Raw genomic sequence first — 27,195 nt, forward strand, 5'->3', positions numbered from 1 at the left:
CACAGGCAATATACAAGGCAAACCGCACGCTCTATTTGCTTTCACCATCGCCCACAATGAAATTGATGCAACTCATCACCTCAAAAGCATTCAGTTTAGTCTACTCAGAGACACAAATGGTGAAGAGTCACTTAGCTCTCAGGAAGTCATTGATAAAACTATTATTCAAGTGGAAAGCTGACTCAGACATTAGAAAGAAAAAAAAGGCAGTTTGAGCAAAGAGCAGAAGGCGTTAGAGCTGACTCACTGTACCAAACTGCTTGTAGCTCCTTCTGCTCCGCAGCCTCAAAGCTTCCTGACAGGATAGGTTAAGCTCCCTCGCTGCAAACAGATACCTCATTAGAACAACTGATCAGCTGGCTGTGAAGCTGAGATGCAGAGCTAAGGTGTTGCTGCTGGTTTGTTGAAAACAAATTGCTGGTGTCCTGAAGTAAACTCACACCTTACATTTAGCCTTTTTCTAATTTTCTCCATGTGATGTCTGACTTTTCTTCAACACAGCCGGCCGGGGCCACGAACTGTGGTCTGCCCCAGGGATTGTCTGAACAGTCAAGGGTTAACAAGGCAGGACCCAAAAGGCTAATGTAGAGGCAGGAGTTGAGGATATAGGGGTTCAGTGACAAAGCAATGACATGAATATGACTCCCTGATATGTGATATTTGGCACAGCTCCTATGTTGTGTGTTTGAGAGGACAAAAAGTGATCTTGAAATGACCTCTTAAAGGTGGAAGGTAAGGGGAAGCGAGGAGAGTTTAGGACTGAGGGGTATTACATCCTGTAATGGATACAGATCCAGTAACTTCTATCCCAGTCAGATTACCGGTCTGGCCCTGACTTCTTAAGACACAGCTGGAGCAGGGGAAGTTAGATGTGTGTGTGTGATGTGTGTGAGAAAGAGAGAGCGGGAGTTAGGGGGGGATTTAATGAGTGAGGAAGAGTGATTTTGTCATACAGAGAATAAGCTGTGTTTTTAAGAATCTGTATTTATATTCGTCAACGTTTGGTCATATTTAAGACATAGGGAATTCATTTAGTATGTAAAGTAAATGTGAAGAAAAATACTAGCATTTTTTGTCACTGCTGTCAGAAAAAAATGGTTATTTCTTAATTGTATTATGTGTCTATTGGGTACAGAAAACAGCATTTGAATCCTCAGTAGGCCTCATTTGCTAATGTAGTGTATATACAGTATATATATATATATATATATATATATATATATATATATATATATATGCATAGAAAAAGTAAGTTGCTTGATTAACTACAAGAGAAAATCACATCAATTACCTGAAAATATGTTCTCAGGTTCACTTATCGTGTAGCTGCACTGTTGTGCTGGAGCTAATTTTAGCAGTAGTTTTATTTGGCTAGTTTATAGCTAGCATACAGTAGCTGATGGGGAACTGGTTTCAGAGCAACATTCATGGTGATTATCTAGTCAGTGGGTAACGAAGGGAGGACACTAACATGCATGCGTGTCCGGTCGGCTTCCAAAACAAAAAGCAGAGAAGCTCTGATAACACCATACAGAGGGGTGAGCGTGACTTTATTCTCTGCTCAGTATGCCATTAATACTTTGTATCTTTACATAACAAACAGCTGTTTGCTGCTATATTCATGTTCAGAATATACAGAACCTTTAACTAATGTCCTCCCGATTGCCATACACCTTTTGTCCTCTGGGGTCATTCTGACCCCACATTTTGACTGTTATTTAAAACATATTGTATAAATTGTCAATCAGTTCTGTGTTACACCTTTAGGCTTACTGAAGTCCAACCCATTACCACACATTTTCCCCTTCGTTTTGGAATTTAGGACCAATAGACCTTGTTTACATAAGTATAAAAAACATATTTTGATGGCAAAAGATTTCATTTGGGGTCAGATTGACCCCAAGGACAACACGAGGGTAAAGTTGTTGTGGTTATTGTTGTGACGTTAAGTCCTGATACTCCGAATTGTGTGAGCTGAGAGCTCTGGGCACAGTATGACAAATACAGTGATGGACAGATAACAGGTGAAGCGGAGCAGAGCAGAGCAAAGCTGGCTGTCACAGCCGTAGTGCGCTGGGACTATAAGGGCTTAGGGTTTTCCATGCACACACACTCCCACCCCATAATACTCACTCCAACCGCTCTCATCCCCATGGAACAATTTTTTGGGATGAGGAAGGGTGATTGGGGCAGGATTCACTGCATTGTTTTTTGGCATGTGACCTTGTGCTGAGAGTCAAGATGGGTAATATAAATAAGAGGTGCAATTGTCGCTGTTTAAAGAAGTGGGGGAAAGAGATCCATGTCAGGAAGGAGGACTGAAAAGTATATATTTGTTTTTTTTTCTATTTTATATGCACTCACATGCACAAACCTAGATTTTAACATACAACCACAAGTTTTCACAGTGGTTGTTCAATCTAGAAATTTTCTTCTTCCTTTCTTCTTTAGTAGATAAAGTTGCCCCTTTTATCTATTTTTCACCAAACACTTAAACTAAATTAACCACATATTGACATCAGAGCTAAAGCCATTTTAAGCAATGCCTTTAGATTTAGTGTTTCAGGGTTTATGTCCACCAAAGTGTTTTTTTCCTGAGACAAGGACATTTTTCAAAAATTCTTTGTAGTGGGAGCGCCAGGTATCTATGCTGCACTACAAATGCCAGCAGTGTGACAATTAAGCATCTATACTTTGCTGAGCATTGCCTGTTTGGTGTTTTTTTTAAATTATTATTATTTGTTTGTTTTTAGCACAGAGAGTTGAAAAATGTTCAGCTTTGGGTGAAACGATGCTTTCCCCATTGTCTTTTTTTATCAAGCCACACAATCAGTGAGGAAGAGAGGCGGTACAAGCACAATAAAGACAAGCTGTCACATTGTACATGTACAAGTGCTGAACAACAACAACAATGGAGGAAAAAAAATATGTTAATAAATATATATTATTATATATTAATATGTTTTCTCTGATTAACCCACACAGCTGACGGGTCTATCCTCTTTTCCTACGTGTTTCAGCCTTCCCTTCACCTAAAACGTCAACATTTTTACTTGTGCGGATATTTTTTATGATAGCTACCAGACACTACCAAAGCATCACAGCTGAAAAAATGCTGTGCCTCCAAAGTGCTCTCAAGCCCTCCCAGCTGAGCGTTATGTGAGGAGCACCTGGCATTTTCAGCTATGAAAAAAAGCTTTGGTGGACACGGGGCATAAAGGCTGAGATTTTCAGCATTTTCATGCCAAAATTGCTCTTACTGGCTCATTTAAAGATGCCATCATGTTTTGTGTAAAATATAGAAACTTGTTAAGTGAACCCATGATCGTCCAATGGTACTATAATTTTATGTAATAGCTAATCATAGCACTGGAAAGGAAAGCAAACTAAGAGAGTGAACGAATCAGATACTTTAAATGTGGCAGCAAAAAATGAATATATCCATAGGCTGCAATTTAGGGTCATTTGTGGCTGTCAGGATGCCCACTTTTAACCAAATGGCTTTGCAATACAGACAAGCATCATACGCTATGATAGGTACCTAATGGTTGTCCAGATGGGAGTGGATGTGGAATATGTGTGTGTGTGTGCGTGTGAACGGGCCGAGCAGACAGCATGTTTGTCCAGTGAGATAGTACAGAGGAGGCCTGGAGCCGCTGATGGGTGATATGTGACTAAGTTAATGGGAAGCTAATCACACGGAGGAGACAGTGGGACGCATACAACTATAAACACATGTATGCACTTGCACACAAAGCAGGCACACACACACACACACACACACACACACTGAAACATGTAGAGATGTGTTCTCGTCATGGATGTTATACAAATACACACTAATGTCCACATTCCAAACATTATCCACACATTAATAGGAAATACATTAATATCCATCCACAGCGCGTGCGCACACACACACACACACACACACACACACACACACACACACACACACACACACACACACACACACACACAGTCTCTCTCTCAGTGCATGCATACTTGCTGTATACACATACACACACACAGACTGTAAATGGATGGAAAGTGTCTGTTTAAGCCTGTGGAGATGACTGAGACGCCACAGACCACAACTCTGGGAAATAAACACATGGCAGCTGTAATGTTAACACCATCAGCTCTCCCTCTACACACAAACACACACATATGCACAGAAAACCTAGGCACACAGCAAAACGCTCACCTACACACAGATTTGTTCTAAATCTCAGTGGCGGACGTCTTAAATTCAGATTTTATTCATTTATTATTCAGCCTAAGCAATCATTGTCGGTGGCTGTTCTGCATGACCATGATTGTGTGTGTATGTCATGGTGTGAATGTGTATATGTGTGTATGAAAGGTTTTGCTAACTGACAAAGAGTGTTTTGATTGCTCCTCCTGAGAGCAGTCTAGATGTGTGTTTGTTAAGTGGAGTATTTAGCTATATAACTGTTTGATATGCTTGTTGTGTGTCAGAACCACAGGCATAAAACTGTGTCTTCATAATATGAATCCAGCCTGGACGGTCTTGTCAGGGTTTAAATTGTTTAAAGCAACAATAACACACATTTGCGTTTGGCAGTGTGTCTTTGCTCCCTGTGATGCTTTGGAAAAAAATCTCAACACGAGTTGAGACTTGAGTTGATACTCATCATGATCTCATGAACCCATGAACCCCCCTTTGCAAGGCCTGGGATTTACATGATTTAAAAAGAGTTTAAATCATTAGGAAGAAGGCAGTGTAAAGCACACGTGTATGCAGAAAGAATGACATCCAAATGTCTTTTTTTTATCTAGTTGCTATATAGAGGGTTAAACTGTGGTTGATGTAACCCTAAACTGAGGGGAGCATGGGTTAATGTGGCCCTATTATAATAATTTTCAAGATCATATTTGTGTTTTGTGGATCTACAAGAATAGGTTTACATGCTTTAATGTTCAAAAAACAAATCATGTGTCTCTTTCACCCCTTTGCTGCAGCATCTCTGTCTGAAACAGTCGGCCTGAGCTTATATCTTGCCTCCCAGAAGCCCAGCTCTGATTGGTCAGCTGGCTCTCTTTATGCACATGCTATTCTATTTGATACATTGTGATATCACCAAGTTATGGAAGTAAATGCTGAAACTCAAACAAGCTGTTTCAGGCAGCTTAGCTTCAGGCAGTGTCTTTTGAGGGAGAGAGAGCTCCCTTTGACATGGACTTTGGGCTTCATTACTCAGGAGACCTTTTGCAAGCACAAAAATGCTATACATAACAATAAAGAAAACGGAAAAACCCCTAAAGCATGATAGGGCCACCCTTAAAATTGCTTAATTAGGGCTGTAACCGGTTAAGAAGTATGTCAGTCAAATCAGATTTGGCTGTTCAATACCAATATTTGCCTATTTTTTGTTTTTTGTCCCTTTTTTACCCATATAAGGTTTGGGAGTTTTACAGTGTTCGGTGGGACATCCATGGTGACAGCAATGTTCAGGCAATTTAGAAAACAAGTCAACTTAGTTATCCGAGCTACTGCATGCTAACTATGTAATGACAGATCAGCACACTGACTTACAAAAAAAGAAGTAAAGTCTGCTTGTCTTGACGAATGTCAGTTGAGTAAAGGTTCTCCGACTGATGTTTTAAATAAAACACTGCAGTGTTTAATTGCTTATTTGCCATTATGGTCCAGGAGTGAACAGGATGCAAATTGGAATGGAGAAAAAAGGTCAGTCATCATTTTTTCTGTAACCGCTTGTCCTCATAAGGGTCGCGGGGGGGCTCGAGCCAATCCCAGCTGTCATTGGGCGGAAGGCGGGGTACACCCTGGACAGTTCGCCAGACCATCGCAGGGCCGACACACAGACAAACAACCACACACACTCACAGTCACACCTAAGGGCAATTTAGAGTCACCAATTAACCTGAGCTGCATGTCTTTGGACTGTGGGAGGAAGCCGGAGAGAACCCACACAGACATGGGGAGAACATGCAAACTCAAACTGGGATTCGAACCAGGGACCCTCTTGCTGTGAGGCAACAGTGTTAACCACAACACCAGACAACTGATCTTTCTATCTGGCCTTGCATATTTTTCTCCAAGGCTTCATCATTTCAAGATAGTGTAAACTGAAGGTTTGAAAAAAAAAAATTCAAACAGATCAAAAATAGTTAACATTTCTTCAATTTTAACATATCTTCCGGTCCATACATCATTTCAGAAATTACCTTGCGTACAAAAACAGCTTGACCTAGGTAAGTGTATATGATGGGTCACTCTGGACTGTGTAAACAACTTAGGAAAACTAATATCTTAATTAGGGCATTTAATGTAATCAAGCAATTTTTGGGCACCAACTGAGCCAAGTTGAACTACTGGGAAGATACAGTTTGTCAGTTGAACTATTTAGGTTTTTACAAATGCCAGGTCTCATTTGACCTTTGAATCAGTATTTAATATTTATAAGTGTTGCCTCGAGAACTAAATTTACAGTCAAATTTGTAACTTGTTATTAGGATAACATACTAAAAGGATAGGGTCACACTAAGAAATATTTAAAGTTAAATTTGTAATTTCTAGCCAATACAAAAAACTTTTGTTTTTCCTCCATCCAGCAAGAAGTTTTTGACAAATGATCAAGTGAACTTATTGAATGATACATTTCTGAGTGCAACCTTCTCTTTTTCATATAGATACATGAATTTAGTATAACTGACCAGTTGGTTACAGCTCAGTGGCAACCCTACAAAAAGTATGATAAGATAAACTCCTTCATCCTCCTCAACAGTGCCCCCTCTGCACTTCTCCGTCTACTCATGAATCACGTCCATGTCCTTAATGCCTTTCTATGTTGTTTATTTAAAGTTTGTGTCACTGGGAGTATTTATTTAAGGAAATGATGCAGTTGATGTGTTTGAATTGGCGCAGTTTCTTATCCTGCGATTCCCTGCATATTGTGAAGACCATGAAAATGAGCAACTATACCGCATTGGTGTTTATTTGAGTTCACATATATTCATTACCCTTATTTGTTTTGAAAGAGTCCTATTTTAGGATCGTATAACTGACAATAGTGTACATATGTTTTAGATTTCTGTGAATGTGTGAGAAAATGAAAAGACTGCACTGAGTCAGGAATTGAAAAGGAGCTAAATTTGAATTTCTAATTTTGAAAAGATCACTTTCTGTTTGTAACTTTAGAAATATGTACTGTGAATAATTTCAGTGGTTTTCTTTCGTTTCTCAGTCGCCTGTGCTTGCATCTGTCTGACTTTCTTATTGGGTCATACAGACATATAAAAAAGGTGACATCATGACTAGACTTCAGGGTGGTACCCGCTTTCTAGCAGTGAAGGATTGAATCTTCCAAAAAATGTTAAGTATCTCTACTATGCTGTCATTCTCCTGAAACCACCTTTAGCTTATGAGAGTGTGTCTGTGTGTTTTTAATTGCTCTGTTGTATCCACTGTGTGGAGTACTAAACTCGGTCTGTTATATTTGCCATGGCCAACGATCGACTTGGCGGGTGTATGGCTATTGTTTATCAGTTTATAGGCATGATTTTTGCATACCACCATGATGGAACAATGAGTCACATGATGATATCACTGGAATAGCATATCCCAATTTGTTAAAAATAGCTGCCAAGTTTGAATGGACTGTGAGGGTGTGTGTATTGTAACCTAATGCTACATATTACTTTATAATGGATGTGCATCATAGTACAAGTATGTCGTATTCAGTCTAGAAACCAGGTTTTGATTATATGTAATGATATAACTTTTATCCCTTTTAGTAAGGATGCAGGGTTAACAACTGTCTGCCAGTTGGTCAGGCTGCTATTGGAGACTTTGTTCATTACCTTACCGAGAAAGTTGTTTTTGGTTTGGGTTCTTTTTGTCAGTCAGCAGGATTACTGAAAAAAACTACCAGCCAATTTTCATGAAATTTCGTGGAAGGGTGTAGTACGTGCCATTGAAGAAATCATTCAATTTTGGAGTAGATCTGATTTTCTGCATTTGGCCTCGATGCCATACATCCTAAATTCCAGTAGATGGTAGTAAAGATAGATTGTTAGATTTCATTGTGTGTCTGAAATGATAAGTGTCCTTATTTTACATTAGATATTGAAATTCGCCTGCTCTGTGCTGCAAGAAATGGCTCCACTTGGGGTGGGCTGCGACAGGGGATCATGTGATTGCGTCCTGGTGCTGCTCACACGGACACAGAAATGGCTCAACTCAGTCAATGTGTGACGGGCACGGCAGCATTATCACAAACACTGAAATAACAATATTCCTCTGCCAAAACAAAAAAATCAAAATGACTAAACTGAAAAGCGAATACCTGCCCAAGTAACAAATACCGAATATTTGGGTCCAGCCCTAATTATCACCTTAACCATAACCAATCCCACTCTATGTGCCTAAACCCGACCAGTCCCATCAACGAAGGCAATGAGTAGCCAGTCATGGGGAAAGTAGGGTGGGTCATTCCTTGGCTATTTTAGGATTGGCAAAATAGCCTCTGGGACAGTAGTTTCATGGGGAAACTGGTACAGAGATATTATGGGAAAATTTTCTGACTTTCTGAAGACTGGAGTTTTGGCCTTGGTGGAGGTCTGTGTTCTCTGAGTGCCCTTTTAGGTTATTATTGCTTTGTTTATAAGATATTTAATTGCAGTCTGGATTAGAAAACCACATGTCAAAGGCTGTGGATCTAATGCCTTATATGTGGTTGGGAAAGTGTTGTTTGGAAATTGTTGTAGAACATGTTTGTGTACATTTACAAGGAGAAAGAAACAGAATGACTTTACAAAAAAACACGAATGGAACTAATTGGTATAAGTTCATCAACAGTTCACTAGTTATCAGTAATTGCCACAGTCAGCGTGGTTTACACAGATGTTGAGTGTGTGGGAATTGGAGAGCTTCATCACATAAGCTTAGGTTATTTTCTTCTGCCATTGTAGAACAAATGTGATGAACCCAGAGGGGCAACAGGGTATAAAAAAGGTTATTAAACCTATTAAACACTGGCTTTGTTGACAAAGTAAACAAGAATGCTTCATCAAATCAACCTGTTTCTGAGGGCACATTTTTTTTCTTCTTGTCTACTAAATATTAATATGTTCACAAATAACTATAGAATGTATTTGACATTTGTCAGAGTGGATTGTTTTTGTGTGGTTAAGCTGATACATTGATAGTGTGTCAGGTACTGTACGTGCAGCGCTACGCTGTATGTTATTGCTTACGGTAAAGCATTCCTTTGTGACATACACTTCTGTCTGATGGAAGAAAAGAGCTGCTGCTTTAAGGCATCTGTAGGAGATCACCAGTGCTTCTTGTAGCATCATTTGTCTTCCATAGAAACTGTTTGAAAGGAGATGTAGGAGGACATTTTCCATCGTCTTTGCATATATGAGGTGCATCAACTGTGTTTAACTTAAACATTTGACCTTTGAAGTAAATATTTTTATGAGCCAACTATTCTCATGGTAACGTTTGAAGAAAATGCCTCAATATGCTGATTTGGATTTCAGTTTAAATAGTGTTTATTAGGGACTGATAATATGGATGATGTAGGGTTTGTACAAGGTGCTTGAGGTGCTTGAAGTCCTTGAAATTGACTGTCAGAAACATACGTCCTGGAATACCTTGAAAATCCAATACATTTTAACTTTAGTCTTTAAGAAATACTTGAATACAATTGAGAGGAGAAAAGAATGATAAATTATTTTATGAAATGTATAAGATAAATGTTTAAACATGTTTGGCCTTTGTCAGTGGCATTCCTGGATAATTTAACCAGTTATTAGTGATACATTTATTTTAGGCCCATGTTTGCTTTATTTTCGAGTTTGCACTATTCTCTTTCAACAGGTGGTTGTGGAGAAAATAATTGCCTCTTTGAAAATGAAAATGAGTGATGAAAAATAATGTAATGATTATAGTAATAATAACCTTATTTGTAAAGCACATTTAGAAACAGATGTTTACAAAGTGCTTTGACAGACAAAGCAAGGCAGGAACTCAGGGACTACTAAAATAAACATCAACAAACATGCCAAACAGAGGTCCAGAGAAGTCAAACGAAAAGACAAGAACAAAATGTGAACACAAATGGTTGACAGAAAAAACAATTAAAATAAAAGTAATAAAACAGGCAGATCTCAAAAGGCAGTTTAAGCACTAAACGGATAAAGTTGTTTTTTTAATGTAAGAATAAAAGCGAGAAAGGATGTAAGAATAATGTAAGAAATTATATGAGAAGAAATAATATAAGAAGACGACATCACATCAGTGGGGATAAAACAAAGATAGGAAGATAAAAACAGTTTGATAGGTGAACGAGTAAATGAATTTGAAATGAAAGGATGGTAAGAACAGGCTATCAGAAGGATAAAAAATGGGATAAATAGAGTAAGAGCAGCAAAGTGAATAGAGGAAGAGAGATAAAACATGAATGCATAAATAAAGAAACAAATAAAGGTTACATCTTATAAACACAAGTTTGTAAAAGGGTGTTTTAGTTTTAAGAACTGATTTTAAAAGATGTCACTGATTCTGCAAGCCTTAAAAAGTACTAGACCGTGCAAAAATTTCCATTACAGCATATGTAATTTTGTATTTTATTATAGAAAACATAATAGAGTAAACTTTAGTGTATCCCTTCAGTAAAGTCAGTAATATAATTTAAAAATGAAATAAACATTGCCCTAGTGTAGTCCTTATCATTGAGTTGTGGTCAATAGTCATGGTGTAGCAAATTATCCATTATCCATGCATTACTTTGCCCAACTTTATTGTCTGAGGCTTTCATTTTTGTCTTCATAATAAATCAGATTTAAGTGGGAGCATGTAGTCAAATCAGAACAAAGCCAGATTTGAGCCAGTGGTATCAGAATTACACAGCCAGCCCACTGCTCCAGCCGGATGCCCGGTGTCTTTGAATTGATACAAGCTGTTTTGTGATGAGTAGGAGCCCACAGATGGCCATGAGAAGGAGCTTTTGATGAAGAGACCAGCTGGTATCCTCTCTGTCCTTTTCTTTGCTCTGTGCTCTCTCACACCTCCTTAAAGGACCGCTTCATCATTTCCTTGTACTCCAAAGGGGACGCTGAGGGCCTTCTGGAATGAACTCAGAGTTCCGGAATCCTTGTGTACCTGTCACTCAACCCCATGAAAGGGGACGCACACACACACACACACACACACACACACACACACACACACACACACACACACACACACACACACACACACACACACACACACACACACACACACACACACTGGTCGCAGCATAAAGCTGGCAGATGACAGCTGTATAACCAGAGACTGGCACTGGCTCATTACTGCATCATTCATCAGTGTGACATAATGAAGGAATGTTTGAAGAGCTGTTGATGATGTTGTTGTGTTGGAGGATAGAAAGGCTGAATGCAGCTCCAGCAGCTTCCCTCATTCCGGCTGTCACTTGATTTATTGTGCTGTTTTTGCAAAAGAAAACTTCTTAAAAGCTATATTCTGTGTACACCACATGACATTATTTGTGTCTTTTGTGATTGTCTACTTGGTGATCTGTCTCAGTCTTGGCTGCAGAGCTCTTTGGATAGGTACGAAGCACGAACTCTGTTTAAAGACGGACGACATGTCTTGAGTTGCTCTCACTGTACAAAAGTAAAGCAAAAATATCTCTGAAAAGGCTGCTGCCGCCTTGCTCTGGTACTGTCATTTGAAGCCAGAGTCCGTGCAGTAGCAATCACCATAGTCCGACCAATTGCAAGCAGCACCATCGATTGCTAGCATGTTAATTGACACACTGTTTATCATGATGTCAATCCAAGTTTTTATAGTATCAAACACCTTATTAAAACCAAACCTATTAGAAAAATGAGCGCTTGAACAAACATCACGGTGATGAGAACTACCTCAAATGTAAGAAAGCTGCTTTGGCAAAAATGTATTTGACAAGTTCTTTGAGTTTTTCTGCGAACATAAAGGGAGCGCGCTTTGTGGCTTGCCCTGCAGCTAGCCACCCTAAGGCGATCAGAATGTTTTGGCTTCTCTTTTGGGGAGCTGACATGTCATCCGTCTTTATTATGCAGTCTATGGTACAAAGCATTTTGTAGATATGTAAATCATCCTATCTGTTGTTCTTTTGTCACAGGACTGATTGATTGAATCGTGAATTAATAAAAATTAGAATGGCAGTTGCTATATTTCTCTACATTAAAAGTGTTTTTTGAAGTTCTGATATACAGCACTTGTGCTTGAAGTAGCACCTTTATCCAGAATGCCTGTGAGTTTTAGGGGTGGATGAATAAAGAGGTGTTAAAATCTGAGAAGAAAGACACAAGGTCATTTAAAAAGTCTGTTGGGGAGGGAAACAGCAGAGTTTGCTTCTTTTAAAAGTTGTATGAGGAAAAGGAGGTGGAGGAAAAATGATGCAAAACTTCTTCCTGCTTGTAGTATATACAACAGAGACTATAAGATTGTGTACATTTGAGCTGGAGACAGAGAGGAACAATTTTCTGGCTTTGATACCGTAGTCCATGATCGCAACCTCTTAATCCGACTTCAGTAAAACTAGAAGTGTAAGGGAATCTGTCTGATCCTTTTTTCATCTTATATTAATGGTAATAAAGTAGTAAAAGAGAGAGACTTGTCACAGTACTCCAGGCAAAACATATGTGAATGTCAAAGTTGCCAAAACAGCCAGAGACAACCTCAGCTTCCCAGCATCCAGCCTTCAGATCACAAAGTGGGGTTCATTAAGACATTCCTGCACATGTGGGATGGCTCGGTTCATCTCAACATTGACAGGAAGAAGAACATGGAGATAAGAAAGTAGATGGAAGTTGAGAGAGAGAGAGAAAGCAAGAGCAAAAACCTTTCACCTTCCATGTTTTTTTGCTGTGCCGACGGCACTGTCAAACACCAGCAAGATGAACTACTACTTTAAGGGAAGAAGGGGGCAGGAAGGGAGCGGCGTTGTCAAATGAGTGTGTCTTAAGTGGAAGGGGGGAGCGAGTAGTGTTTACATGGGCTCGGTGAAAGGGCTTTTCTGGTAGGCCTTGTTTGACACGGCCAGGATAACTAATGAGAACGTTCTCTCTCTTTCTGTTTCCCCCTGTCTGTCTGTCTATTTTCTCCTAAAATCTCCTATCTTCATCTTCCCATCTCACGCACAATATCCTTCTCCCTCACTTCTGTCCCTTCTGTCTATCGAAATATCTGTCTTCTTCTTTTCTTTTTGTGTTTCGGTTTGTACAAAGCGTCGTCTGTTGAAAAGAGGCCTTTTAGCTTTTGGGGGTTTGTGGGGCCACGGTTGTTAATTGTGTGTTTACAGTGGCCCCTATATCCTGCCATCTAGCTTGAAAAAAAGCCTATAGGGGAGACCTGAAAGCTCACACTGGCATCTAAAAGCCATTTTAGTGAAAGAGCTTGAAACAGTTATAGTGTCAGTGAAGTGCCTGGAAATTCAGGCCAGTTTCAGAGCGTGAATCGTTTGGCTTGCAGCATGTTTTGACATTGGTGGTACTTAGTGAGGTTTGAACTTGAGCCCCATTGGTCAGTGCAGGTTTTTATGGGGGTTGTAACTAACAGCCAGGGCCAGACCACAAGGGTAGTATTTTCTTAAACCTCATTTTACTTAAACAATGCCTCCCTCCCAAACCATTCAACAATACATTATATCAGGAAAAGTTGCTTTGTCTTTCTATGAAGCAGTTCATACACTTTGTCCCCAGACAGAATCTATGTATCTATGTAAATAGGCAAAAACAAAAAACATTTTTGACTCCACGGAGGCAATGTTTTTTGCTTTTTTTCTCTCTATCAAAAATAAGATTTGAAAAACATGCAGTGTCAGAGCCTTCTTGCTTTCTAAACCAGCAGGGTATTTGACCTTGGTCACTTTCCTTTCCACAAGCAGATGGGACAGTCTCATGAGAAAGACGAGCATTACCTCATGACCAGCAGTGTTTGTATCAAAGTATTTAATAATCAGAGGCTACAGACAAACAAAAAGGATAATGTCAAGAACAAAAACATATACAAGATAATGCGTTATGATATTGGATTAAGAGTATGAGATATAAAGAAAATTACAGATGACCTCAATGCTCACATACCTGGTATTTGCCAAAGGAGATTGTTTCAACATACTAGAAAGAAAGATTGTAGAGCCACTACTACTTCTAGGTGCAGTAAACAGTAAATAGTGCAGTTAAACTTTAAGGTTGGGAGTTCACTTAAAAAAAATTAAAAAATAAAAATTGAGAGGAAATGTAATTTTTGCATAACAGCAGACAAACTAGCTGCTGCATTTTTGGGTGTGTTTGTAAATAATTGCTCCGGGCACCAGAGCACCAAACTGGAACATTGGTAAAATTGGAGCATTATAGTACTATATGGTACTTTATGGTTACTCAGAGCACCCCACTTAGAGTGCTAGAGTATACTCATGGCACTCTGTCTGTGCAGGCAGAGCTGCAGAGCACCAAGCATAGTGAATGTGTGATGAAATGCTGAAATTGTGGGAAACATCCTTCCAAAATGCACAAAACAAGTGTGGACCGATGGGTGAATTAACTGAAATAATTCAACATTATGGTTTTATTTTCATTGTTACAGTCTGCATCATGTCACGTCATAATCATCTCTCACATTGTCATCATCACTGTCGACTCACCTTTGCACAAGAGGTTCTAATGAAATAAAACACACTTCATTCAAACTCAACAGAAACAAAAAAAAAAAAAACTCAACCCAAACTGGAGTAAGTCCGCTGTCCCAACAATCACCAGCTGAAGTATGGCCGAAATAAATCCTTAATTCACAAAGTTAGATATAAAAAACGTGTTGTTATGCCCCACGGTCCATTTCTGCCGTTGTTGGCCACCAGCTGTTTACAGCCCTGTAGCTAATCCAGGTGTCACAATGTCTTTCAGCTCAGCTGCCTGTCCTACCAGTAAAGCTTTGGTGGTGCATGCTGTGCGCGGCAACAATGGGTTTAATAGAAAGAAGAGCACCTGTGTTTATTACAATATTGAAAAACATACCTTTGGGATTTCTAAATACCTTGCTATACCATTAAACTGTCCAAGCCTAATGGCCACTAAGGGGCTCAGTTAGGCCCTGGAACCAACATGCTTGTGTTGCTAACTAGCCAAATAATCACAGATGCACATCAAATAAAACTGAATTGAAAATGATTTAAAATGAGATACATTTTGTGCAAGGATCAATGAATTATACAACATTGTGTATGGCTGTGGCTTTTTATCTCTCTTCAACTGTCTTTCTCACATGTGCATATACACTCACGCATGTGCGTGCGCGCGCACACACACACACACACACACACACACACACACACACACACACACACACACACACACACACACACACACAGGGCAGTAGCCAGGGATCCCAGGTGCAGGATGGATGTGAAAGGTTTTTGTTTTGTCAACAGCACAGCAGCACCTCACATGACTATCCAGTGGACTCACATAGGGAGGACAGGCCAGAGAGAGTGGAAGACGAGAAGAGAAAAGGAGGTGGGGTTTAAGAAGATAGGGAGGCTGTGTGGGTGATTTGAGAATAAAGTGTAAAAAAAGGAGAACAAAAGTAGGTTTTACTGGGGGTGTACATGCAGGGGAGAGGAAGAAAAGGGCTAAAGTAAAAGAGATAGGACCAAGAAGAAAATCAGTGAGAGAGAGAGAGAGAGAGAGAGAGAGAGAGAGATGTTGGCATTGAGTGAGACACAAAGTGAGTGAGCTTTCACGAGCACGGTGGAGTAAGTGATGGGAGGGAGGGGGACTGAGTGAGAGAAAGGGTGGAAAAGGCCAGTGGCCTCTGCTCTGTCCCCTCTGTGTGCTGCTAAACTGCCCACCAGTTCCCCGCAGCTCTGTCACTTCTCGTTTGTTAATCCCCCTTTCTTCTCCCCCTCCTACTCTTCCTCGCTCCCTTTCTCTCAAATCGGTCAATTGTTAATGTGACCCCTTTAAACCCCACCATCCCTCTCTTGCAGTATTGTCAACACATTATCAGTGTGTACAAGAGAGGCATTTAGAAAGGGAAGTGCTTGATGACAAATGACTATGCTCCTTTGAAAATATCTGCTGAAGTTATTTTTGTATTGACTTGGAAAACAGCATATTATGAAGTAGCAGTAGGAAGTTTCTTTTAAGTTGAGCCAGACTACTTTACATGACGTGTACTGTATCCTTTTAATACTACACACACGACCTTATTGATGAATAAAAGGCAAACAAAATGACACTGTGTGCTACCAGTGAAAGCTGTGGGTTAGAGAACCAATTTTCCGGTGAATACTCACATTTATCACAGTCAACATGAATGAGATGAATGAACAGCACCTCATGCACTGAACAGCATTTGATCATAACAGAGAGGAGAAAATCAAAGTGTTAGATCAGAACATAATTGGCATGCTACAGTATTTCATCTTTCCAATAGCATTAGTCGTGACTTTTCTTTCTTTGAGCCTTAGTCACTGAAGTCAATGCCACTTAAACCTGCGGTACCTTATGGTGAATACAGATTCATGAATGTCAAACAAGACAAGTGCAGCATATTGACAACAAAGTATATATTACTGACTGGAATGAGTCATAAGAGAAAGGGACATTTGTGAAGCACGTGTGTGTGCATACATTTTTTGGCTTATGTATATGGAATGCGTGTGTGTGTGTTTGGTGTGTGTGTATGTGTGTGTGTGTATTTCTTTCAGTCTATTAGGGAGCTTTAAGCGTTTATCCCTAGAGGAAGTTCTTTGATGTTTTTTGAAAGACAGCTGAGCTCAGATGAAAGAGAAGATACCACCCATTATCTGAGGTTTGACTGACAGTGCATAACCACCCTGAAAATATACAGCACATTATCAAGTTGCCATAGAATCCAATTTGTTTTTCCGAGGTGAGGCTCTCTGTAGATTATCTCCCTACCAATGAACACAGTATTAGCCTACATCACTTCATGTACACTTGGTTCATTAGCCACACCTAGGGCTGCACAATATTAAGAAAGTATGCAGTATGTGAAAACTTTGTTGATTATTGTGATAAAGATCATACTTTAGATAAATAAACAGATAATGTGTACTTAGTTCTGCCTTTCTGTGGCTCTCTCAAAATACTGCTAGAATTCAACAAATTGCTTGTTTAACTATGAAAAATGAGGGAATTTACCCTCAACATTCTTACATTGAACATTGAGCTGAACACAAAAGGTACCAATAAAAAGGACTGTAGTTACATTTTAAAGTGCCGTTTTCTACTGACACTCCTTTATTTAAATCAGAACATCCCTTTGTGCACTATTGCAGTCTTTTGCAGTATATTTCACATGCAATGTTCTAGTTGTTCTGTTTTTTTGCCTTTACCTACTGAGTTGTTATGTCCACATTACTGATGATAATTTATCAAAAATCAAATTATTTAAATATTTTAGGAAATCACCAATAGTCAACCCTACAATATCTTGACAATATGTTTGTGAGATATTTGGTCAAAAATATTGTGATAGTTGATAGTAGTAGATAGTCTCTGTATTGCCCTGCCCTAAATGGAACTATTATGGTGCAGACAACTGCACAGACATTAAGCTGCTGCCATGATTGACTACATGAGCTGAGAATGAAAGAATGAAGAGAAAGAGCAAATAAACAAGTTATTACAAACACCGGAAAATCATTAAGTTTTTGAAGATTTGAAAGAGGCCATACTGCCACATCAGTACTGTGTCCCCTTAGCCATAAAAAAAATTTAGCCATGGCTAGCCCCTTTTTTGTGGATCTTTTATCCTTTACACATTTCATGAAGACTTTTTGTTAAGAAAACTTCATTAGTGCCGTTGCACTGTAGAACAATCCAGCTTCACATACCGCAACATAAATTCAGTTCAATTTCAATATATTTGTTACATAAGAATCACAGAATATGATCTCGGTAAAATGAACAGTTTTCAGCTGTGTACACATTCAGCAGTGGCAGTAATAAACAATGTCATGTTCAGGTTAAGGCAGGATCATAGTATCCTTGTGGCTTGAGGGTAGAAGTTAATGTAGAAGTTCCCTGTCGTTGGAGTTTTCTAGTGCACAGCCAACTTCGGCTTTTACTTAATTTTGACCATGCATCACGCACTCTGCAGGAGTGAGAGATTAAAAGTCTCCCTTTTTCCTGGCTCAAAAAATGTACAGAAGTTTCTGACTCATAGGAAACCAGATGCTTTTGTTGTAACCAGAATCACCTATGCTATACACAATGTCACTCTTTCACTATGAGGCTGCAGAGAGAAACAAAAACACATAATTGGTTTCTACATTTTGACTGTGTCCTTTTACACTAATTGTCTATTTATGTATTCTCATTTTTTGAGAGGTGCATCTGCTTAAAAACAACAACCCGAACTCGAGAACGAGAGGTTGAAAGGGGAGTAAGAGAACAGATTCTGTATCTGCTAGTAGTTTATTCCAGAGAGGAAGGACGCATGCTTATTTTGGACCATCTCGGCTTGCAGCTGTTAAACATCTGGTCTGAATGATCATGCTGGAATGAATGAAAATGTTAAAAGCCGTGAAGGAAAGACACTTCCGCGACCCTTTTTTCCCCCTCAAGTGACAAACAGGTGCCCTTTTGAAATAAGATAAGTGGGGAATACAACAGCTTCGTTTTAGTTCCAAGGAGCTGCATCAGTTGTAAGAGTCGATCTGCTGTGACACAGTATTAGGTGTTTAAGCCATTAGGTGTGTGTGTTTGGGGTGGGGGGTGGGGGAGGGGAGCTCTATATGTTGCATGTCTTTTAATATATTTACTGTTTTTGGTGCATTCAATGCTCAAAATTTAAATAAGATGGATTTATAATGTGAATATACTGAGTTGATATTTGATGTTTTGGCCCTGACCTCGTCACTCCCTGCAAGTTTACATCAGCACGGCAGAGATTGGAGGAGTAAAGATATACTTCTCCCTCAGGGGAAGTTACATACCAGCAGGTGGATGCTGAGGCTGAGGTTGTACTCATGAAATAAGCTAAGGCAGCGTCAGAATTACACGAGTAAAATCACATGAATTGCAGCATTAAACCACCATAATTCACATGCAAAAAACCACAATTATTTTACAAGTGAAAAAAACCTGACACATGTGTCAGTAGTATAAGCTCTCTCCTGAAATTAAGAGTCTGCAGTGTTACGGCACTGGTTACAAATCTTTGGTGTATCAGAGCAAAATAAAGCAAAGCGCTATATTTTAAAGGGTGTCTTAGAGATAGGACTATCTAGTATAGTATATCAAAGCCGCGCACCTTGAAATGCCTGAACTCACTCACAGGCTTTCCTGTTATGAATATTTTGAAGCATGTTTCACTGAATATTAAATACTGTTTGCTCTCCTCACTCTTTGCATCATAAAACTTTTTTTTCTTAAACTTAGCATAACTTTTTCTCCCACTCAGTAAACTACACAGATAATGAAAGCCTTACGTTTGGCTGCGTTGCTGCAAATACTTGCAGATATTTTTCTGCTTTCTCCAGTCTAAACACCCTCTAGTAGCATGAGTCCAAACATTTAATGGCACTAATAATGCAATCTCTGACCCTGGCAGTGTTGGTGCTTTTTCCTCTGTAAAAATGTATTATGAATCTATGATTCATGCATGTGACTCCAACTTGTTTTTCCTGTCTCTCTCCCAACTAAATTTCTCCTATTTTCTCATTTTGCCTCTTTTATAGGCAATATATTGGACAGTATGCTGCTGAGAGCATCCAGTAAGGAGGCAGTGGAGAGTGGGAAGGAGACTAGTGGCAGCACAGCTCCTGCTTTATCCTCCCAAAGACTACTGTGGTGTCACTGTTATCACCACTGCCCAGAAGATTCAACCAATAATACATGCAGGTACTGTAAGGAGTGCAGAAACAAACAAATAACAAAAGTAACACACGTGCATATGCATAATAAAACACATACACAAAGAAACACTAGCATTCACACATATTCTCACTTAATATTGTATTGCTGCCAGCCAGGGTCTGAAATTAACTTTTTTCACTCTCTGCCACGGCTACCAATTTACCCATGTTTCATGGTTGCTAATTTCAGACCACATCTGCCAACTGTCTCAACTTTCTAAAAGTCTGAAATAATAATGGCAATATAGGTTTGGTAGGCATTTGATAACAAACTGTACATTGAGCTGTTATTTATAATATTATTTCAGTGGTTGTTTTACTTCTGTCCTTCTCTTCCAGGACGGATGGCTACTGTTTCACCATGGTGGAGGAGGAGGGAGGAGTGCCGGTCCAGACTGCAGGTTGCCTCGGGCTGGTGGGATCAGAATTTCAGTGCAGGGTGAGTAGATGGCTGTAGCATTGCAATCCACATGACTGCTCCCTTTGGCAGCCATTTCCTTTGCGTCCTTTATCTCAGATCTTAACAACTGAATCTCTCAACTGATCTTAACTGAACTGAATTTAGATGGAAAGAATCACAAGAGAGTAAGCGAGTAAAGCAGAATGATCTGCCCTGACCGCGAGCCACTTTATGATTATTTGCAACAAAAATTAATTTAGAGCTGTCATTTATATTTATTTTCATCGTTTTAAAATGTCTTGATTGATTATCTGATAAATCGTCCCGGGCTAAAAAAATGAAGCCTATGCAGAAGTGCCAAGTGCCTGCAGTTTCTCAAACGGCCACTTGAGGCTGGCTCCAAAACAGAGGAAATCCCCACAGACCATATAAATAATGGATGAAGTTACTGTGATGTCACCCATCGGTTTGGGGACTGCCGTCCTGAGGCCTCCAGTTTGTAAAACAGTAAAAAAAAAAAAAAATTAATTATATGGATATTAGCTATAGAGATCAAAACTGGGTTTTTTTGTACCAAGCTATAAGCGTTTTTTTTTTTTTTGTTGTTTTTTTTTAGCAATAAGTTTGTCATACTAACATAGGGGTCTATGGGGATTCACGGTGCACTCACACTAGGCAGTCCGTACCGTGCCCAAGCACGTTTGATCCCCAAAGTCCAGTTCGTTTGACAAGTGTGAGTGCTCCGTACTGTGCTCAAGAACGGTACACTTCCTTGGCTCTGGCACGGTTGGAGGAGGTGGGCACCGACACAGTATTCTTGCTTATGCATGAGCACACGCACTGGTGTGTAACATGCACATGACGTATAATCGAACATTTTAAACAATGATGGCAAAGGGTTCACGTTGGTCCGATGCTGAAGTCGAGTGTTTTTTTATATTTCATCCGTTTACATTTTATTAGGGGCCAAAGTTACACATATTTAAGGGCAGGGCAGCTTGAGTGACAGGCTGTCTGCAAGGTGTCGCTACAGTGAGTCAGATCAACCCTCTCACCTCCAAAAACAAGATGGCAAGAGCCAAAATGCTGATTGTGCAGCTTCAAATCGGCCGTTTGCAAATTAAAGGGTGACGTCATGGTAGCTACATTTATTATTTATACAGTCTGTGGATTGATAGTAAAAATGTACTACATTAAAACTCTCAAAGTATAATGTATCATTGTTAAATCTGTTTTGTTTGACCAATCCCCTAAAATCTAAAAAAACTTAATAAACCATGTCAAAAAACAGAGAAAAAAAGCACAATTTTATTAGATGAGTGTAGTTTTTAACAATTCATGTCAAAATTGTAACTACTAACTTAATCAACAACTGAACACAGAAATTAGAAAAAAGCAAAAGACAGGAAAAAAACATCACCTTTCTGTCTTCCAGGACACGGGGAACGCACGTCAGCGGAGATCACTGGAGTGCTGTACAGACCAAGATTACTGTAACAAAAACCTGCATCCTACACTGCCACCGCTCAAACCACCTCGTGAGTTTTTCTCTCTCCTCTCATTCCTCTGCAACTCTTTCTCACCCATGAAGCCCAAGAAGGATTTTATGAGCCACTTGTTCTCCAGATGGCAGGTGACAGTGACAGTGTAGCAGCGACAATGATTTAGACAGGGCCAAGAACTGTGACTGATGGTGTTACAGCACACAGGATTCAGAGATAGAGATATCATGACATTGTCAGAGAGTCAAAGACTGCTTAAGTGGGGGAGACTGCGGGAGATACTGTCAAAGTGTCCTGGAGCTCACCGAAGCTGCTGGGTGTCAAGAGAATGGTGAGGTCTCTGCTGTGTAAAACACTATACTCCATGTGTGAGTGTGACAGTCTTTTTGTGTATTTGAGAGACAGAAAGCTTAGATTCCCAGGGAAATTACAAGCCCCAGCAGACACCGGGGGCAGTCATCACTCTGAAACCCTATCATAGGGGATCAGGAAGAGAATTCATCGACTAGGCTTAGGGCTTCCTCTCGCTGTTGACTGGGGCCTTGGGGGAAAAGAGTGTGTGCCAAAAGAAAATTAAAAATTGATGAGTGAAATATGATATGCACTTGATTTACTGTACAGCGGTTCTTTCAAGTGACTTGTAAGGATAACTGATTTCTTGGTAGAACTTCTGTAATTCATCGCCTTGGCTTTGTTTTTGTTTTTTTTCAAGGAGGAATATTAGAGTTTTCTTTCTTGTTGTTTCAGCTTAAAATGAGCTACGTGTGACATTCAGAGCATTAATATAGCAACAAACAACTAGTCTTTATATAAGATGTAGTGGAGTGATAGCATCCTTAGCAGAGAATGAAGTTTGACTCTGTGTGTGTTGTAATCTGAGCTTCTTTGCTCTTTGTTGTGGTAGTTGTTCTGGCTGCATGAAGGGATGGAGCAGTATGGATTTGTAACCTGGTGAAAAAGCAATGCCAACGCCAAGCAGTTTATTTCTCGTGATATGTGACCATTTAGATAGTGTTGCATTTGCATTTAGGTTTCCTGCAGATCCTTTAAATGTCTTTAAAGGAATTAAATTAATTAATCTAAAAATAAGGCCTTAATTGGTATTGAAATGTCTTAAATTAATCTTTCAGACATCTTAAAAAGGCAAAGAAATTGAATGTGCTGTGAATTGCTTTTTTCTGATGCAAAATCTCAAAATACTTGGTAACTTTTTTAAAAACAATTTACCGAATCCCTCTTTTTAAAATCTTCATGGTGGATGTTAAAGCAGTTAAGAATCCCACATACAAAGTGCAACACACAAAATCAGTGATAAAACTCAGCAATAAATGCTAGGTATTTCTCAATTCTAACCAGATTTAATTTGCCGTAAAATGAGGGAACCCTGGCTGCATCAGACCAAAACGGCGCAGCTTTCAACTGACTTATTGATGGTGATCACCTTATCGCTGAGGTAGTGTCACGTGATCACTGCATTGCTATGATGCAGGTATTGAGTCCCTCTGTGTATGTGTCCCACTGGCTAACTAATCCTTGTCACTCTTCACTGCCCTCATATGGCGGTCACTGATGATAATGCCACCCCAAACCCACAGTGGTGGAACATTGTTGTTATGGAAGCCTGATGCCCATAACACAGTTAGCTATCAGCACTGCTGCTGCTGTTAGCACTGTTTGTGCTGTTAGCACCGTTACCTACCAGCCACCAGCTCAGCCACCTCCATGCTGAGAGCCATGTGCAGACAATCCCAACTCAGATTCTGGGTCATAGATATGCTCAAATGTCTGATACAGCTCATTTAAGTTACTGGAGTAAAAAATGGTTCCAGATGTTGCAAATAATTGTGGATCATGAATAGGAAAAAGACTGATGTGACCCCTTTTAAAAAAAAAAATTATTTCACGTTTCTTCATACCTTTATTGTTTCTCTCTCTTCTATTCCATCCTCCTTTTCTTCACCTCTTCATTTTCCCCTCCCCAGTCTATGTAGATGGGAAGATCCACCACATGGCCTTGCTGATCTCAGTCACTGTGTGCAGCATCATACTGGCTGTCATTATTGTTCTCTGCTACTTCAGGTAATCATGAAACACACACAAATCCAGATTATTTCACACTTCTTGCCAGAGTTTACAGCAACTTTCTCTAAGACCCTGACATTCAAATATAAAAAGTGTAACTTGTTAAAGTTTGTATTTCTTATGGTACTTTTGTTTTATTTTTCTAAGAGGGTTAAATCATGCTTTGTTTTTACAGATACAAGCGTCAAGAGTCTCGTCCTCGGTACAGTATCGGTCTGGAGCAGGATGAGACCTACATTCCTCCTGGAGAATCTCTGAGGGATCTGATAGAGCAGTCGCAAAGCTCAGGCTCAGGCTCAGGGCTCCCTCTATTGGTGAGATACTCATATTGCAGCGAAACACCTGTTGAATTTTTTTTAAAAAAGCTCTATGGATCCTTTATATGCACACAGTAGGGCCCATGGAATCCCATTTCATTAGAGTTTATCTTCTTTAGTTTCATATTGGAAGTATGTGGGGAGATATTGGTGATTAATTTGATACTTACCAAAAGATTGGAGTGTTTGTTTTTTCATTCAAGGTTTGAGCCTTCTTTGAATTAATGATAACACTATTCCTGATTTAGATTTGGAGATCCTGTAGTCATCTGAGACTCACTAAACCTTAGTCTGTAGTTCCTATTCTAAAACATACAGAGACTGTGCTGATACAAAAAGCAAAACACACATGGAGCTAATAGTTAAACTTAACCTGACCTGTTTTCCATCTTTTGCTCCTCCTCAGGTGCAGCGAACGATAGCTAAGCAGATCCACATGGTGAAGCAGATAGGCAAGGGGAGATATGGAGAGGTGTGGATGGGCAGATGGAGGGGAGAAAAAGTGGCTGTTAAAGTTTTCTTCACCACTGAGGAGGCCAGTTGGTTCAGAGAGACTGAGATTTACCAGACTGTCCTAATGAGACATGAAAACATACTCGGTAAGACTGATTTCATGTCTCATGTGTTACTTTATCTTGTTACTGAAACTCTCTTAGCATAGTATGTCATGAAAATGTCATGGTATAGTACGTCATAAATATTGCCATAGTGTAAAATATCATAAAAATGCAATAGTTTAACATGCTACAAAAACTTCATAAAATGTCAAAGTAAAGTATGTCTTCAAAATTAAAAAAAAAAAAATTCATAGTATAATTAATCATTAAAAATGTCATAAAAAAAATCTTACAGTAAAGTATGCCATGAAAAGGTCATAAATAATGTAATGGTATAATATGTCATACATTTTTCATCAAAATGTCATAGTATATATGTCATAAAATGCCATTAAAAAATCATAGTGTAGTATGTCATAAAATGTCTTAAAAAAAATTAAATTAATACTAATAATATTTTTAAAAAATTAATACAAAATATGTCATAGTTTAGTACGTTATGAAAATATCATAAAAATGTCACCGTATAGTATGTCATTAAGGTGTCTTTAAACAAAGTCATGGTATAGTTTGTCATTAAAAAATGTAATAAAAATGGCACAGTATTGTATGCCATAAAAATGTCATAATGTCATAGCATAGTATGTCTTTAAAAAAGTCATTGTATAGTTTGTCAGGAAAAAAAGGCATAACTTAGCAATCAAGAAGAATTTCATAAAAATCGTCATAGTATAGTATGTCATAAAGGGAAAGATGAGTCTATTTAATATAAGATTTGCAGCAGTAATCCAAAACGATCCTCAATTATGCACAAATAGATAAACTGATGTATCAATAAGTGACTGACAGTAAAACACAGGCCATAGTTGGTGTGGAACTGTGTCCATTGTTAACAATGCTGCACCACACTGCACTCACTGCCAAAACAGATCAATTATAGCCAAGAGACCATACACCACAACAAATTATAAATAAGGCAACACACTGCAAACAGAAGCTTGCATAATTAAACACTACAAGATGCATAGTAATTAAGTAGTGGGGCAAAAGATCACTTGTCAGTAAACTAGAAGACAGACTGTATGCTGCAGTGTATAATTCTTCCCTCCATGGTCAATACTAGCTGTTAAACTAAACTCTAGAATCTGTAATCTTGACACCATCAAACCCACCAAATCATACATTTGCAAGGGTTAACATGTTAAAGTGTGGCAACAGGACAGTAAAGCTTCCTGAGAATAGTGAATGATTAAGCTTAAAATTACCTATATTTATAAGGACTTTGCACGATGTCCAAGATTATTTCTCTCAGCAACATTAAATGAACTCACTCACAACAAATAAGAAAAATCCCCTAAATAATCAGACTGGTCTGTTGTGCTCTACTTCTGTGACTGAAGTGATTCATCTTCTTCTGCAGTGAAAACTCTGCCTAATCAACTCATTTCGTCACCCTCCCTCCATTCACAGGTTTTATAGCTGCTGATATTAAAGGAACTGGCTCCTGGACTCAACTCTACCTAATCACAGACTACCATGAAAATGGCTCTTTGTATGACTACCTCAAATCCACCACTCTAGACAATAAAGCCATGCTGCGACTGGCCTACTCCTCAGTGTCGGGCCTTTGTCACCTCCACACTGAGATCTTTGGTACCCAGGGTAAACCTGCCATTGCCCACAGAGATCTGAAGAGTAAGAACATACTGGTAAAAAGAAATGGTACCTGCTGTATAGCCGACCTAGGACTGGCAGTCAAGTTTATCAGGTGAGTGTGCCACTCACATTTGTTGCCTTTAAGCACGACTTTTTGAAATATTTCTCTTTTATTCTTGATTTGAATACAGGTTTTGCTGAATTTAAGCTCTGTTAGAGGTTCAGAAATGTTAGCAAATCAAAGTATTTTGAGCTTATATTATTTCAGAGCATCTAGTAATGTGCTCAGCTCATTCATGTTTAATTCAAAATTGTTTCTTTGATCTCTGCAGTGACACCAATGAGGTAGACATCCCTCCCAACACTAGAGTCGGAACAAAGCGCTACATGCCTCCAGAGGTTCTGGACGAGACTCTGAACAGAAGTCATTTTCAGTCGTACATCATGGCCGACATGTACAGCTTTGGGCTCATTCTCTGGGAGATCGCTCGGCGTTGTGTCTCAGGGGGTAAATACAGTCATCATACTTTTTACGTTTTTTTTTTTTTTTTTTTACCGAAACAGGCTGTTACAGCCAGACTGCCTCTACTGCAAAACAAAGATCCTACACTGCTATTTAATGCCGTATGTGGATGGGAATTTTGAGAAGTTTGTGCATTTATTTCTTGTTAGACATTTTTTTTCTACAGACATCTAATAATATATTTTTATTTTATTATTTTATTTTTTTTGTTTTTACCTTGCTCGAATATG

General features: G+C 39.1%; 1 protein-coding gene across 8 annotated transcripts in view; it reads left to right on the forward strand.

Annotated features, from left to right (window-relative positions):
* Positions 1–27,195, forward strand: part of bmpr1ba (bone morphogenetic protein receptor type 1Ba) — a 90,865-nt gene that overhangs the window by 61,131 nt on the left and 2,539 nt on the right. For all 8 annotated transcript variants that reach the window (XM_088076690.1, XM_088076689.1, XM_088076693.1 and 5 more), the window contains 8 exons: positions 19,752–19,914; positions 20,268–20,367; positions 21,764–21,866; positions 23,813–23,909; positions 24,088–24,226; positions 24,636–24,828; positions 26,257–26,554; positions 26,775–26,950. In XM_088076690.1, coding sequence (XP_087932816.1) covers positions 19,752–19,914; positions 20,268–20,367; positions 21,764–21,866; positions 23,813–23,909; positions 24,088–24,226; positions 24,636–24,828; positions 26,257–26,554; positions 26,775–26,950 — 1,269 coding nt within the window. The remainder of the gene's footprint in view (positions 1–19,751; positions 19,915–20,267; positions 20,368–21,763; positions 21,867–23,812; positions 23,910–24,087; positions 24,227–24,635; positions 24,829–26,256; positions 26,555–26,774; positions 26,951–27,195) is intronic.

Source organism: Plectropomus leopardus, chromosome 4 (genome assembly GCF_026936395.1).
Source record: "Plectropomus leopardus strain MGB_pleo_1.0 chromosome 4, ASM2693639v1, whole genome shotgun sequence".
Lineage (NCBI taxonomy): Eukaryota > Metazoa > Chordata > Actinopteri > Perciformes > Serranidae > Plectropomus > Plectropomus leopardus.